The sequence below is a fragment of the Trichechus manatus genome, unplaced genomic scaffold (assembly GCF_000243295.1).
Source record: "Trichechus manatus latirostris isolate Lorelei unplaced genomic scaffold, TriManLat1.0 scaffold00037, whole genome shotgun sequence".
In the NCBI taxonomy this organism is placed as follows: Eukaryota; Metazoa; Chordata; class Mammalia; order Sirenia; family Trichechidae; genus Trichechus; species Trichechus manatus.
In genome coordinates, this window is record NW_004443973.1 from 11,347,490 (window position 1) to 11,364,977 (window position 17,488).

Genomic DNA, 17,488 nt, shown 5'->3' on the forward strand with positions numbered 1-17,488 from the left:
ATGAAAATGTATATGAAGTACTTCATAAAAAGCTGATAATGGTTGTTTTATTTCAAGAAGCACATCAAGCCAAGCCTTTTTTATTGAGAAAAAAAAAAAATCACTCAAATTATATACTTGAAGAAGTAAACTGCTCTGATGGTGACATATGGATCAAACACTTTCAGATTTACATGGGGGAAAACAATGGTAAAATTTGGCTTCAATAAAACTTAAGCTGAAAGTTTTCCTTACAAATTTAAAGAACATTCCTAAAAACTTGGCTTCGTCTAGAGAATATGAACCTGCTGTTGTTTTGTAAATCTTTCACCAACATGAAAAGCAAATTTTGATAAATATTCCTTTTAGAGAACCCAAGTCAATTTATAAAGAGAACATCCTCCAAGTCAGTTTCACAGAGAAATAAATGCCTTTTCAATAAGGGAAGATGTTGTGTTTACTCTGTTTCTATACAAAGGATATAACAGATACAAAGGGAGTTTTAGCTAAAATTTAGTAGAAAACCTGTAGTCTATTTGTTTCTTTCTGATTCAAGAAACTAAATAATTTCCATGCCAAAAAAGAAAAAGAAGAATTTGCGTTGAATATTAGGCCGAAATAAAATTAGGACACTAATAGAAAATATTTGACAAAAATAATTGCTGTATTTAAAATGTCTATACATTTAAATATAAGTCATTTATCACTTAGGGGTTTTTCAGCTGCAGTCTTAATCTGTCCTAAACAACAAAGACCTGTATTAGTTGACATATGATAAAATCCATTGGCAGAATACTCTTCAGGATTGGTCCAATTACTAATGATGTTATTACAGACCCCATTGTTTCCCTGACTTTCCACTCATTTCAGTTTCATCCTAGGGCTCATTCACCTCAAGTTTGTAGGATGGTTGTCACTAGCATTTGGGACGACAGGCTTCCTGTTCTCTCTCTTAAATGTTTTTACCCATTTGGTCCAGAAAGCCTCTCTTTGAGTTCCAAAGGCCTAGTCCAGCAATTTGAGAACCAATCATTGGCAAGGGCAACCAATTACCGTGAGTGGCTAGACTGACCAACTGAGATGGCATGGTTGTTGGAAAGTCACGCACAATGTCCTCTGTAAACCAGAACTGCGTTAGTGCTACATGGACTTTCTCCAAACACCTGTCAGTGTACACGGAATCTGAGGTGGGTATTTGGTCTCCATATGCCTTGACTTCTCCTGTATGTCAAAAGAAAGAAATAATGGACCAGTCCTCAGATTTGGGGGGTGGGTGTTAGAAAGATAAATAATGTGAAAATACTTTAAATCAATAGGAGACCATTATTAAAATTCAAAATAACATTAACGTAGTGGTGATCACTTACTGAATTGAAGACTTGCCTGTATTTGTACACACCTGTATTATACAAATATGGCAGAATTTAATCATAAAACACAAAATTTAAGACTAGAGAAGAATTTGGCAATAAACACCAACGTTGTTAAAATTTTATATATTTTAGGAATTTAAGGGAATTATTGTATACATGGGCTAATATTAGCTGGCAGGATGTAGATTCATCCCATTGTGTTTGTTATAGCAAAAACTGTAGAAATCATCTAAATATTCAATAGGAGGAGGCTAAGAAAATTAATTATGACATATCCACCATATATTATTATGTAGTCATTAAAAATGATAATGTATCTTTCTCATGCATCTTTGTTCCTTCACTGCCAGAAATGTATGACACATTGTAAATAAGTGTTCAATGAATGTTTGTAGAATTATCTGGAAAAAAATGATGACATAGGTCTATTTATCTATATCTCTATCTGTCTACTGATCAATCTAGATAGATGATTATAATTTCTGGAAGGTTTTTCATAAAATTCTTAACAGTGGTGAGATACCAGATGAATTTTGCTCTCTTCTCTTCTTCTGTGTTAATTGAATTTTTTTTTTTTGCAATGAGAATGTTTTATTTTTAAAGATGACAAAGCTATCTCTATTTAGAAAAACAGTGCTGTATAAAAACATATTTAATGGCAAAAAAGATTTTCATAAAATATTGTTTAGTAAAAACGCATACCAAATTATTTACAGTATGATCCCATTCTTATATTTAAAAGAATATTCCTATATGTGCAGAAAAAAGATTGAAAGGACACACACCAAAATGTTAGTGATCATTATACCTGGGAGGTGGTGGTGGGGATATAGGTAGTCTTAATTTTTTTTTAAAGACTAAAGGCAAATTGAACTGAATTTTAAATGCAGATTTTATAAAGATTCAAAAAGCTAGAGGAGAAAAGCATAGAAAGTTAATAAATACGATTTTAAAAACTCCTTATAAAGCACTTGTATTCATCAGGCCAAATCATGTCCCAGTGTATCCAGTGAATAGAAAGTCTCTCTCATTAGCACATAAAAGGCCTGAAATATGAATGTTAAACAGAGTTCTACCATCTTTCTCCATGCTGAAGACAAAATTGGAGGAGACATACAATGTGATTAAGCCCAGAAATAGGTGTCAGTGGCTCAGGGCTCAAATCTTTTCTGTATTAGTAATTACTTCTCTCTGAGCAAATCATAATTTTTCATTATCCTAGTTTATTGATTTGGCAAAAGAGCAGTGAAAATTCTCACTTCTTCATAGGGCTGCTATGAAAAGACATTAACTACTTTGAAAACAGTCAGCTAAGCAACTCGCTAATGGAATATGGTGAAGTATTTTACTATCTCTATATCCCATGTGGAAAACATGGAGGTTAACCCCCTTGTGCAGTTTTGCATTACATATCCCTGTTGCCCCCCAAATCAAGGCTTGTGTGTGTGGTGTTAAGCAGTTTACTTAGTCTTCTCTGCCTCTCATCTGTTTCTGCACTTTCACCATTTTTCTTTGCATACAGTCTCTGTGAAATGTCCAGTGAACTGCTCTGCCTTCCCTTGGCCAAGATGTGGGCAGTGGCCTAAGCTACACCAACTAGACCTTCCTTCCCAGGGATGCAAATACTGAGTGAAATGAAGTAAGGGTCCAGGATGTTTGGAGTCAATTTACCCCAACAGCTGAGTCTTTATTTAGTTCCTGCCCCCGAAAGCCCTTTCTAAGGCCTGGACTCTGCAAGGGTCCCTTCAGTCCTCTGAGTTACCCCATACCCTTCTGATGAATTCCTTTATTCCTCAAGTCACTCACAGCTGGTTTACGTTACTTATGTCCGAAAAACCATAGATTATATAAACAGCCTACATAACATCTCGGGAGTGGTGGTGGTGTTTAAACCTACCTACTTGTGCTATTTCTGTTACAGCAGCACCAAGAAACTGAGACACTTGCCTACTGGGAAAAGAAAGGATTTTCTTTCATAGGCCTCCCTTGATTCTAATCATTTTTCTGTCTTCCTCTGTTCCCCACCAATATCATTGCCCCCATACCTCCCTACGTGGGCATAGCATGGACCTTTCTGCCAGGAGCTTACATTTTAAAAACGAAGATCAGTGATCTGGGCGTCTCGATCAACTCTGAAGAAGAACAAGCTAATAAATGAAGAAATTGGAATTGGTAAAATACAAGCTTTGAGTTGTACAGATGATATGACTTGGCCCACTCTACTCCCTCACTCGTCTTATTTTGATTTTGTTTGCCTTAGGCTTATCAACGCACTGTTGTAAAAAATAAATCTAAACTCAATGGTGGTTTTTATTTTTCCTTCCAACAAATCTCAAAGGTCTAATAGTGATTACCATGTATGGAGTTAAAAGAGGACAGAGCTATCCTGAATGTGTTAATTTTACTACAGAAAAACTGAATATGAGCCAGAGAGAATATATACTATATGTAAGTCTCATTAAGCTGTCATTACTTGGAAGGATAGTTTCCAGGCAAATAAACACCCAAATCTCACTCTTGCAGCTCTCTCTGAGTAACACATTCAGCTAAATTTCCTATCCTCATACATTCTGTTGACTTCAAAGAGAATTATGGGCGAACAGGCAAATGAGAATCAGGTAGGGCAATTATAATTCTGAAAAAGGAAAACATGCCAACATTGATTGGATTGCTCAGAAGAAAGAAAGAGCCATTCTCCTTAACTGTATTTAACTGCTCAAAAAAGCCAAAGTGTTTTGGGGTCTACATTTTTGCTGCCAGTAGAGACAAAAATAAAGTAAAATTGGAAAATATCCTTTTACACACCACCAAAGCTGAGGGTGTAACTCATTAATAATATTCACTTCTTTTATTCAACTTACATTTCTGAATGTTTGCTCAGTGCCAAACACTATATATCTATCAGTCAATTCAATACAGTATTAAAATCTGCCTAAAACAAACTCAGTGTTCAAGCTGCCTAGAGGAACTGCCATTAGAATTTCAAGTTTTGTTTGTTTTGGAGACCCTACGTGGTACAAGTGTTTAACGCACGAATGTTAACCAAAAGTTTGGAGGTTTGAGTCTACACAGAGGCACCCGGGAAGAAAGGCCTGGTGATCTACTTCTGAAAAACCAGCCATTGAAAACCCTATGGAGCACAGTTCTACACTGACACATATGGGGTCACCATGACTTGTAACTGACTCAACGACAACTGGTTTTCTTTAAGTCAACATAATACTAATAAAAAACGGCAACAAAGATATAAATTTTGGTATCTAGAGGAGAGGATGGACTAGGATGAGTGTGAAAGAAAACTAATGCCACAGCAATAATTTGAGTCTATCTTAGCAGTTAGCAACCTGATTAATAGAGCTTAGAGCAGGAGCACAAACAGATCCTGTCCATCCCGCCAGGTATCCTTCTGACAGAGGGACAAGTTGGTGTCCAACGTTAGGGAGCGATCCCTAAAAACACGCCTACGTTCTTCTCCATCACCTTCTCTAGCCTACCTCCCAGGCTTGTATACTTCTCACCAATATCACCTTTTTTGAGGTAGACTGGTTTGCATTTCTTTACACAGGTAATGAGGAGGAAGTCCTTAAAGATGCCACAGCAAACCTATGCTGGGGAGTGCTGGAGTCTGTGCCAGGGAAAACTGCTGGCATTTTGGAGTCTGGCATGGGTTGAAAATACAACTCTGCCTGGGCCATGACTTACCTTCGGAGGATAAGATGTGATAATGGCCACACATGTCATTGATTAGGGTGTCTCCAAGGGAATAGAGATTTTTCACAACAAAAGGATATTGGGCCACCAGGGCTGGGCAAAGCTGGGTATTTGGCATAAAAACACAGTGCATCATAATAAAGTCGTTTAAAACAGAATCTGGAGGGGAGAAAAAAACAAAACAGAAAAGGAAATTAGGTTCTTGTAGAAATCTTAGGAAAGCAGAAGTATCTATTTATTTGATTTTGGCCAATGGTTCTTACACGTTGGCTTGGGGTGATGTGGTCTTACCATATACAGAAGCACTGCATATACAGATGATGATGTTGACAGAGCTTGAGATCAAAACTCAAAACAATTTCTTGGGACAATGGACAAAAGTATAACATTTTAAAAAGAGGCAATGGCACTAGTCACCTTTCCGAAACACTCGTAACTTTTAAAATAAGACATGGTGAGAAATAAGCGAATTTTAACTATAGGAATTAGATTTCCAAAATCCATGTTTTTAATCAACTTATATTGAGGACTAATGGTTCAATCACTGTACTCATTTAAATGTAAGTGACGAATGTAATCCAAAGCTGCCATCCATCATACAGTTGTCTCAGCCCCATCATACTGAGCCAGGGAAGAAGCAGGGAAAGCACTAGACAGAAGTTATATGGAACTTTTTTCTGTAGTACGAAGGACTGTGGCTTGCCTGAGTTTAACCTCTAGGCCTACTTTCATATGTTTTGCATATTCTCTGAGAATATGGGAGGTAATGCTCATTAAAAAAAAAGAAAACAAAAAAACCAAACCCATTGCTGTCGAGTCGATTCTGACCCATAGCGACCCTAGAGGACAGAGTAGAACTGCCCCAGAAAACCTGTGTTATGTAGTAGTTTAATCTTGTTAAAGCACAGAATTGGAGTTGGCTGCTGCAAGGCTGGGGACCTGGTCATTTAGCATGGTCAGCCACCCAGCACTCACATTTCAATGTGGCTTTCTCATTCTCTACTCATATGCAGTCACTCTTGGAACTGATTAAAAACAAAACTTTTCCTATTAGAAAACGATTTCCCATGTCACTCAACTACTAATGCCAGGCATAGACGTAAAAAGTCTAGGAGACTAATAGTTCTTAGGCAGAAAATAGATGCTTTGGTAAATTAAGAGAACGTGTACTGTCAAATCCAGGGGTGTTCATTTATATGGTGTAAACAAGTTTCACTGTCGACTCACTTTATTTTAAATCCATAAATGCCAACAGTCTATCACTCCACTGCACTCATGTTTTTTCATGGACCTGCCCTGGGGTGACCTTTTATGTCCAGGATGGTGGTGGGGCACATTAGTATTTTTTCTTCATGAGAAAGATATTGATTTATTCTTTATCTTCAATACCAGATTATTTGTAAGAAAAAAAAAATCAGAAAAACTACAAGGAATGAAGCTTGATATTAAATTATGGTGTTAACTAGTCTCTAACATCAAAAATGGGAGAGTCAGGAATCACATCCCATGTGGACCTACTGATTTCTAGGTTTTAATTTCTTGTTGTTTAAGAAACAATAAATCCAGTCTCACCTCTTTCAGAGGTAACCTTAAAAGGAAGGATATTATTTTCTCTTCATGGGTAGTAAAGATCTTACAAAGTTTTCCTTAGATGCCATAATCTCTAATATACCAGAATCTCCCTTTAGAATCAATATTCAGTTCCAAGAAGATGCTGTTTCTTATATTATGTAATCACACATTCTGTGCAAACAGTTAATTAGAGGGGGAAAATTTGCTCCATTTTTTCCTGACCTATCATCCTACAAATTTGGTCTATTTGAGGTTATGTATGTGTCTTAGGAGTAATCTCCTCCTAACTGGTCACTCAAGGAATTCTCCATACTAAATACAGAGTAACCTTTCTCAAGCAAAGCTCATATCACATCATTCTCCTTGCTCAGACATCTCCAGCTAATACCCATTGCTTAGCTTTGCATTTAAGACCCACTATGAGTCGGAATCAACTTGATGGCAACAGGTTTGGTTTTTGGTTTAAGATATGTACTGGAGCCCTAGTGTCGCAGTGGTTAAGAGCTCAGCTGCTAACCAAAAGGTTGGCAGTTCAAATCCACCAGCCGCTCCTTGAAAACCCTATGGGGAAGTTCTACTTTGTCCTATAGGATCGCTATGAGTCGAAATTGACTAAATGGCAACAGGTTTGGTTTTGGGGTTTAAGATCTGTACTTCAAATTCTTAGATCTTATTTCCCTTCTTCTACTTATGTATAAGACAGCCTAGCAAAACCAGACCATTTTCTCTTCTTTTCCTGTTTCTAGGTCAGTACTAATGTTGTCCCTCAGTTTGGGAGACTTTATCCCCAACCTATAGTTACTGGTTACCAGCCTTCCTTCAGGGCCACTTTGAAGGATATCTTCTCCATGTCACTGTCCCTGTCCTCCTCAGCCAGGGAGTGCTCCTGAAGTACTGACCACATTCTGCCTCATGTTAAAGTTATTTGCATACTCCTCTACGTCTTCCAGGAGCCCTAGTAGCACAGTGGTTAAGTGCTCAGCTGCTAATGGAAAGGTCGGTGGTTTGAACCCACTCAGTGGCTCCGAGGGAGAAAAGACTTGGCAATCTGCTCTCATAAGGAAAACTATGAGGCAGTTCTACTCTGTCATATAGGCTCGCTATGAATCGAAAACCTACTCGACTGCACTTAACAACGACTGTGTCCTGTAGCAGATTATAAGCTTCCTTAGGACAGGGGTAGCAAGCACTTCCTGTTCACATTGTCTAGTCCAAAGTGTGCAGCTTAATGTTTGCCCAACAAGATGGTCAACAAATATTGAAGGGAAAATAACTTTGGCCTGGACCCAGGGATCTTGGTTTTTAAAGCTAATACTCCCCAGTTAATTCATAACATAAAAAATACCTCATATCATCTGTTTACAAAATGAGAAACTGGAATGAGGAGAGAAAATAAGTAAAGCAGTGGTAAAATACTTTTAGGAGATCTATAATAATAAGTACAAATTTACCCCGAAGCATACTGCAAAGATCCATGATGGAAGTTCTGAAGATAACTCTGACCTTCTTTTAGTGAGAAATGTTCTTCTGTGGAGCTCATTGGGCTTTAAATATTAACCCATCCATCACATTATTCTGAGAGACAAACCAGTAGCATAGTTGTTTTGTTTTGTTTTTTAAATTAAATGTGGGCTGTTTCAAAGTCATATACAAGTCGATAATCAAAGTGGAGAATGATACCATAACTCTGAACTCTTAGTTCACTGGAGAGGTTCATCTTATTCACTCTCAAACCTTTGCATTTTGGTACAAGGCTGGTTCACTGTAAGGTGGTATTTAGTTACACTCTGAGGCACCTCAAGAAACCATACCACAGAAAGAACCATTTTATTCCCAGTTGGAGCAAGGTGGTGCCTTCTATGTAGGCAGCTTCAGATACTTTATGGGAAAAGGGCGGATTATAATTAAAGGTGAAATTTAAATTATAACTGAAGAGATGCCTCTGGAAGGCTACCCTTAATATGTGTGAATGAGACTGAGTGACCTACAAAGGACAGCCAGTATTGGAGAGGGCATAGGCCAGTGAGAAGGATCGTTCCCTGTCTGAGCCACATAGGGATCCTGCTCTAATATTAATACATGTAACCTCCTTCTAAAAGTGCTTTGGCTATACACATTGAGGATGAATTCAGGATTTCTTTATAATGCTATGCATAGATTTAATGAACATACAAAACTGTTCTAGGTGTATACCTGTTGCTTCGTTTAAAGCTGGCTCAAGGCGTATAGTTTCTAAAAAATGTTCTAAAATTTTTTCAGGTGTTCCTGACATCACAGTATACCTGGATGAGAAATAAAAGTGTTATTAGTTTTTCAAAAGTAAGCAAATAATTAATAAATAACTTTTAAAATACCTATTTTTTAAAAATTTGAGATTCTAGGGAACCATACTGACTTAACTTGTGGCCCATGTTCTCCTCTTGGTAAGAAAGAGCATGCATCTTGCCAAAATCATACAGGAAGACAATAGAAAAATCATAAATTAATTATTAAAATGTTCTTTTTTTCCCTACATGGAACTAAAAGAAACTTCTTGGAGAGCAGCTTTAGCAGGCTGGGAACTGAGAAACCACAGCTGTGTTCCAAAGGGGAATGAAAAGGAATATGTGAGTCCCAGGGCAGCTGAGGTCAAGCAGGGGGAGCTGGTGAGGGGAAATCACAGTAAACAAGGTTATCCATATATGGGTTACTCATAGCAAAATTTTAGTCCCACACTGGATTCTCCTATTTCTGGAATGCTCTGTCTTTCCCAACTGTACACTGGTATGTGTGTTGGAAATGCAGCTAATAATAAATCTAGTGAAAAGAAAACAAAACCCCAAATACAAATGAGCAAACAAACTCCAGTAGTATCATGAATACCCACTGCTGTCGAGTCAATTCTGATTCATAGAGACCCTATAGGAAAGGTTAAATCAGCAGTAGATAATGCATAGAATTTATTTCAATGTCAAATGTAAATTATTTGGGGGTGGGTGTTAGCATTATTTCAGAAGATCTGTCCATGGTGCTCATCAAACATGCAAGGATTTTAAAAAAATTCAACGTGGGATGTTCCAAAATCATACTCAAGATGGTAACAAAACAGTTGAAAGGATCTGGGTGCCCCCCTTTCAAAACTCAGACTTTGCTCTTCTGCTTGGCATTTCACTTAAAGCAAAATGACAGGGAAGAAAAACAATGAAAATCAAATGCTCTTCTGTTCAGAAACCAGTGGTAGAATTAAGCTCCAGGAGGACCAGCTATCTTTCCTTCCTCATCAACACCCTTTCTTGCCTGTTTGAGACCTTGGAAGAAGTGTACTGAGATCCCAAGAGTATCTATAACATATTAAATCTCAGAGTCTTAACCTCCTGCTCGAGGGAGTGAAGAAGAGACATTTCAGCCTATAAGACCGTGCATGCGAAAATAGAAAGTGAGTAGAGAAGCAACATGGGTACTAGATAAGTTAGTAAATGCATTCTCTCTGGAAGGCAACTGTTCGCTAAAACTATTCTGTGTGTTTGCCTGCATGTACATGTAGAACCAAAAGGATGCTGAAGTTAAATCTTTGAGAAAACCTCTCTGGCTCTGGAGCCCAGAGGAGAATGGAGAAATAGAAAAAAAAAAAAATAGCCTACCCTAATCCCAAAAGTAAGACCCCTTTCTCCAAGTAAATAAAATAGTTGCCATTGAGTTGATTCTGACTCATGGCAATCCCACGTGTGTCAGAGTAGAACTGTGCTCCATAGGGTTTTCAGTGGCTGATTTTTCAGAAGTAGATCTCCAGGCCTTTCTTCCAAGGTGCCTCTTGATGGACTTGAACCTCCAACCTTTTGGTTAGCAGTCGAGCACGTTAACTGTTTGCACCAAGTAAATAGGTAGAAGATAATAGTTCTTTTCTCTTGTATGCAATGAATATTTGAGGAAAGGAGAAGACATATCTATAAATGACTTTCAACACTTAAATGGAGAAAATTGCTCTGTTCACCCAGTAATTCCTGAAATACATGACTCTGGCTGCGCTCACCAGATAAGCTGGAAGAGGAGCAGCATCTGGTCACATTAATAAGGAAAGGTGTTGGAGAAAGCATTCAACATCTGTCGAATGTTTACTATGGCCCAGACAACTAGGAGGGCACTGAATAATGTTGCCATGTTTAATCCAGCTAGTTAAAGATTATCTTTATTCTGCAAATGAAGAAAACAGATGCTCAGCAAGGTAAGGCATTGTGCCCAAGGTCACAAAGCTAGTAGTTGGGACATCTGTAATGTGAGCCAGATCTGAGTGTGTGTTTTCCTGCACTTCACTGCCTGTGCAGCAAGATGCTCCGGATGGAGGCTAGGTCTAGTTAACTGGAGCTCATCCTAAGCAGGATAATACTCCATGTAGTTAAAAACCCTTTGCTAAAGAGTAGATATTCTATAACCCACGACTGAAAATCTTCTCTCGACACTAAGCCTGGAAGTGAAGACACTTATGTCTGCACCTGGAAACCAAAGGAAGGGAACAAAAGAGACTATCTTTCTGCAAACAGGGTGGAGTTGAGAAATGGGGTGGTTGACAATCTAAGGAAAATGCAACACAGTAACTAAAACAGAAGCAGTAATTTCAAATCCTTTTTATTACTAAGCCGATATAACCACAGAGCAGAAAGATATTCAAAATGATAAATGTTTATGGTCTCCATGTAGGACACCCACCATGAGAAATACTGTCTTAATATTACGAAATTTTAATATCACACACAGTTGAGTAGTTTGGGCAGAGTCAAGTTATTTTGAAAATTAAAAATTTATTAAACTATTCTGGATTTCTCAGGGCAAAAGTGAATCAAGACAGTAACATTGTTATCAACGTGGAAACCCTCCTTGAGCTCAAAAAGGACAATTTCTCAGGACCTAGAGGCCCTACAGGTTTCTAAAATGCAAGTCCATGCATAAACATGGTTGCTACCATGTTATCAAAGTTGTCAGGACCATCAGCCCAACAGTCACCTATATGCCCCCCCGCCCCGACTTTTTAACTCTGGTCTGACTTGGAAAAGCTCATTATGTAAAACGATCTCGAGAGAATGGTTTTTCACTCTTCAGGGAACTGATTTTGCTTAGTGCATTATTTTGTACTCACTGATATTTCTTAACTGAAAATGCACAAGTTTTGAATTAGAAATTTCGATTGTTCTACAGGGCACAAATATGGAGATATAATGGAAATCAGAGATAGGTCTAAAATAATTTTGATATACACGGTCTCTCGTTTTATTCCCTTTAGTTTGGTTCCATAAAAATCTATATTTGGAGGATACTCTGATGTTGTAACAAGCAAATATCTTTGATCATTCCCCAAAGATGTGAAGAGGTAAAGGAAGGGTGTCTCCTGGTCAAACACATCAAGGCTAAGAAAACTTTTCAGGGCTTACTTTTTCAGTTAACAAATTTTCCTAAAACATCTAAAGCGTTATTAAAGAATGCAGATTACTATTATAAAATGGTCTAGTTATATCTAGAGGCACTAAAGAAAATCATTGGGGGTAGCCTAAACATTTTTGTGTTTATTCTCTTTTGTGGGCTGGAAAAGATGACTCTTAAAAATATTTGAGCCAGTATCAAGAATGGGTAGTAGTAAAAAAATGTAAAGAATAAAGGAATTTAAGGAAATATGGATGATAATTTTATAAGTTTGTGAGTGAAAGGATAGTTCATTTATGTCAGGCTGTTTGAAATATTTATTTTACAGTGTTGAAGATATAGTACTTATATACTATATTTTGTTATAATAACCTAGGAGGTGTAAGGAGTATGGACATAGAAGTTGGTTGAGCTGGGCCAAACTCTGTCATTACAAGCTTTGTGACATTGGGCAAGTAACTTCTGCTTTGAGCCTAAATATCTCCATCTGTTAAAAGAGGTTATAATGAGGATTAAATAAAATATGCAAAATATACCATGACTAGTCAATAATATTACATTTCTTCCCTCCTTCTTTGCAAATATGTTGATTCATCCAGATGAAAATGCCTGCGCCTTAGGCTTTTAGTCTAAACAATAAAAAAATCATCAGCTCTGGTGAATGTCCTGATAAAGGGAACACTTCCATTTACTTGGCAAACAAAGGAAAATTACTTGGGACACATTCTTTTTTAGCATATTATTATTTGATGACATTTCTTTAGCTACAGAATTAGTGTTTTTATTGTTTTAAGATTTAAAATTAATCTTTATTTAAAAAAATGAGATTTTTTAATTTGCTACAACTTCTTAGAGCCACATTTCCCAATTCTTCTGTCTCTCCACTCAAACGTTGGTACATTTGATGAAAAAGTCTTATGTAGGATATTTCAGCAAAAGCTAGAACTGAAGATAGATGGGCTGAAAGGCACTCAAGTTAACAGAAGGCCTGAGAAATGGGATGCAAATACCCTCTTGACATGAGCAGGAATGAGTATGAATGAAGCCAAATGGATGCATCTGGGCTGCAATAAACAGACTGTCTTAAATTCGAAACCTGCGTTTCCATCAAAGATGTTTATTCTGATAACAAGATACAAACACTTCTTGAGAATTCATTCCTACGTTATAAAACTCAAATACCAAAGGTTTCGTATCCTTTGAGCGGCCTAACATTCCTGTTTCCATCGTTCTTCCACATGCCTTCTCTTTCAAAGCTATTCCAGTTGAACACTGTGTACAGAGAGAAGTTTTTAGAGTAGAATATTTTCCTGAGAATTACTGTAGGCAGCACCAGGCTCAATGCAGTGCCAGAAATGGCTACATTAAACTCCACAAGATGTGTGATTAGTCAATAGAGAGAAAAAAGTTTCACACACTACCGTCTCCCACAGAAAAGAACACGCTATTGTGGAAATGATGACGCCATGTGAAAAGGTTAATCCTAGTCTGGCAATTACAGTGTTGGATGCAAACATACTTTTGCTGAGGCTGTGAGTTTCCTTGATTAGAAGCTCTGTTCCCTGCTGGGACCTTCTCCAGCACCAAGACATCTTGGTCATGTTCTTTAAGTCTGACTGTATTCGCCTCAACGTCCTGCAAATACAAATTACACCACATACAGATGCTGCCGTTTATTCAGACAATGAAAAAATTTCAAATGCTTCAGAAACTCATTTGGTGCTTGTGATGCTAATTGTTGCGTCTACAAATTAAGTCATTTTCAAAGTCAAGGGCTGCAATGATCAGAGATAAGACCAGGTGAGGCTTGTGTCACGTGTTTTTAAAACTCTGCTTTTACCCCAAATTCAGAAAAAGAGCAGAACAGAGAGTATTATGGTTTGTGCTCTAAGAAACCTTCAGGAGAGGGTGGTGTGGCAGGGAGATAGGGAAAGTAAGTACGTTTATTTACTTATTCTTAATAAAAATGTGTGGCAAAATAGCACTCATCTTCAGCAAAGGTTTTTCATTCTGATTTTCTTCTGAATGTATTTAGTTTCCTTAGGTGGGGCACCTTTTCTTCTAATCAAAAGACTATTTCTTTTTTTAAAAAATCATTTAGTTTCATCTTCATATGTGCTTAAAATATTTTTTCAGTTATTTTGAATGTTTTTATAAATGACACCAATAATAATGGTCCTAGTCTGATTTTTTTCAAGGAAATTCTTGGCTAGGCGTGCACTCTATACATGTAAAATTCAGAGTTCGTAAAGTTTACCTCTAAATTTCAATGTCATTTTAAATTATTTAAGTAGTTTAATGCACTTTTCCTCATCATTTGGTTCCCATTTGAAAAGATATTAGATAAAAACCAAGTCAAATTCCATGTGCTATTTTTTCTATATTATTAAATGACATAACATTTAATTAAACTTTCTTTGCATTAAGACAATATAATCCTAGGATAAACTTTGTTGTCAGAAATTTTGTCGTCTAATGCATATTTTTAAGGTCATGTAGGGATAGATGTCCTGACATGAGGAAAGGAGAATTACATTGTAAATCATCCTTAAATAATGCCACATGTACCAGAAGGCACAGAATCTGCATGTAGGACTTGGCGGTGGAATAGGGAAAGCTGCCAAGGCTGGGAGAGGGAGAGGAGCAGACCTGTCCTGTGAACAAGCAGAGAAGGGGAGACAGCAGGAGAGAAGCTACAGAGAACAGTCTCTCTAGGTGAGCTCAAGCCTGGGCAGAGGACCGTGGGTCACCAGAGAGGCCAGAGCCTTCAATCCAGGCTCCATCAGCCAAACTGAATTACCCCTCCAAGGGACCAGGGACCATGTCTTCTAAACATCACCCACTCTCACAAATAACCTTGACACATTTAAATTAGGCTCATATTCAGAGGTCACTTTAAGTGAAATTTCAAGGCTCCCTCTACCACTCCAAGTATTCTTCACCTACTTGCCGATGTCTAAAATTCCTCTAATATGAAAGTTTTAGATAAAGCACTTAAAATGTAAATGCTTGGCTGGAGTAACCATGATTGAAATTAATTTCCACTAAAATATCATCACTCAATAAATCAAAGAGGGTGTATGATGATATGGGAAAGGTTTAGACTTGAGAAGAGAGAGGAGGTAGAGACTAGGAAGGTCTAAGATATAAAAATACATGACCAGAGGGGCTGTCACTGCACTGGGGAGTGGGTGGAGGACACAAAAGAGAAACCCTAGGAATGCCAAAGAGAAACGTCTCAGACTTTGATATTTGCCAGGTAAGCCCCATTTATCTTCAATGCAGGTGTATGCTGAGGGATTTCGTCCAGCATAGTACCCGCATTTTCAGCTCTGCGGGAACATCACACTGAACATGCCAGTCTTGTAACCAAGGCCCTTTGTTCCTAGAACATCCATTAATCACAGTACTGCCCTGTTAACACCATGCTCAAATCTTTGCTTATTTGGCAAAAGGACAAATGGAATTTCCCTTAACCACACCTTGCCTGGAACTCACCCTCAGGATCCGGTTGAAATCCTCTTTGTCTACTCTTAAGAAATGGCAATTATCTTCTCGCAAGACGATAGAGGCAGCTCGAGGGGCATCGTTGACTAGTGCTAATTTGCCAAAGTCATCTCCCTCGTGCAGGGTGCAGACCACACCCTGGAGACAGCAGAACAGTCAGATGAGGACGATCCCTGAAACGGAGGAAACACCCACCACCTCTCACCACAAGACCCCCTTCCCCCTCTGATACTGTGTATCTATATAAATGGGTTGTACCTAGCTGGCTGTCCTTAAGTGTCAAAGAGAACTTATATAATTAAAACTGTGATGTTTAATTCTTTCAAAAGTGTTTCACTTTAGGTTAAGCCCACCAATAGAACTACATTGAGTGATATGGCCATGGCTTAATTTAAATGTATATACTATAATCTATAAGGAGATAAACTCCCAGAAAGTATAATGCTACTCGGAGTGTAATGATTTAGATAATTTATGATTAGAGATGCAAGAATGTCCTTTTATATTAGATTAACAGTGTTGTTGCAAGTTTAACTGTAGCGCTACATTGTTAATACTTAGAACCACACTAGTAAATGGAATACAGTAGTTTCAAAGAGAAAAAGATATATATACCTTGCCATAAATGACTACATTCACTGATCCTTTCAGAATAATGTACCAGGAGGTACCTTCTTCCCCCTGGTTAAACACTAGACACAAAAAAGATGAAAAGACTTATGACAAGAATAGAAGCACATCAATATAAATTACAGCTTATCAAATCATCATTTTTAAGTCCCCAGAATTACACATTTATTCTAGAAGGGGAAAAAAAATTACTAGCTAATACTAACTTATTCAGGTGGAATATTATTTTCTTTTCAGTAGAATCTGAAAGGAACAGAAACACCGTACTACTTGCTATGCCCTATAAGATAGGTTTTTACTAGATATCAATTTACTAGCAACCCATTTCTTAAAGTAATATACTTTCCCCCACAACTCATCAAAAGCTGTTATGCTATAGAAAAGAGTTTTTAAAAGTAATCTGACTATTAATGTGAAGTTTGAAAACATGCAAATCAACACTGTATACTGTTGATGGGTACCTACGTTTTTGTTTATGTTTGCTATGTATACCTACATAGTAAAAAAAAAGAAAAAACATATATGGGTTGGAATGATAATCACTAAATTCAGAGTAGGAGTTATCTTGGGGAGGGGAGGTGAAAAATGGGATAAAGAAGGACACAAGGGCCTTCAACTGTAGCTGTATAATTTCATTTTTTAAAAAAAAATCTAGAGAAAATGTGGCATTATGTTAGTGTCTGATAAAGTTAGATAAAAAGGTGTTCGTAATATTCTCTATCTTTGTTTGAAATATTTAAATAGCTCATAATAAAATGAAAACAATAAGTAAGTTTGAATGAAAAGAATAAAAGGTACGTTATCAGTGATAACAATATTAAAGTGTGCTTTTAAAATGTAAAGAAATGACATTATCACAAAAATAAATATCAATGATAAAAACACCACTTCTGCTGACTGAAAATAAAACATTTGAAATGCAATTTTAAAACTTTTTTTTTTCATTTACAATTCATGTTCCTTGTTTATTTGACTAAATTAACTCAGGCTGAAGAAAGAGTAGGATTTTCCAAAGTAGATCTCTTGAAAAGTTAACGGATGTTCCATTAAAAAAGTGTTCTGTCTTCACTAGGTTTAGGAAGTGTTGGTTTAAATACAGTGAACGTTTTTCTTTACTGCAGAACTTCTGAGAACCTTTAGTATACTGATGTGTCTTATAATTCTCCAAGAGAGATTAGAGAAGGCTGCGTTTCCTGGCCTTATAAGATGACTAGCCCGTTATTTAAGACTAAAAATGTTGTAGGACTAGTGGGAAATGCCAGCTTAAATAATATTGTTGATGTACAGTAATTTCAAATTTCAATTTCTTGCTTCCAAATATGATC

General features: G+C 37.2%; 1 protein-coding gene across 1 annotated transcript in view; it reads right to left on the reverse strand.

Moving 5' to 3' along the window:
• RAPGEF4 (Rap guanine nucleotide exchange factor 4) overlaps nt 1–17,488 on the reverse strand; it is a 375,780-nt gene that overhangs the window by 48,375 nt on the left and 309,917 nt on the right. Inside the window, exons 13-18 of the mRNA XM_004375502.2 lie at nt 16,434–16,443; nt 16,149–16,249; nt 15,525–15,671; nt 13,546–13,661; nt 8,829–8,917; nt 5,144–5,222 (exon numbers count right to left, since the gene is read on the reverse strand). Of these exons, the coding sequence (XP_004375559.1) occupies nt 5,144–5,222; nt 8,829–8,917; nt 13,546–13,661; nt 15,525–15,671; nt 16,149–16,249; nt 16,434–16,443 (542 nt within the window). The remainder of the gene's footprint in view (nt 1–5,143; nt 5,223–8,828; nt 8,918–13,545; nt 13,662–15,524; nt 15,672–16,148; nt 16,250–16,433; nt 16,444–17,488) is intronic.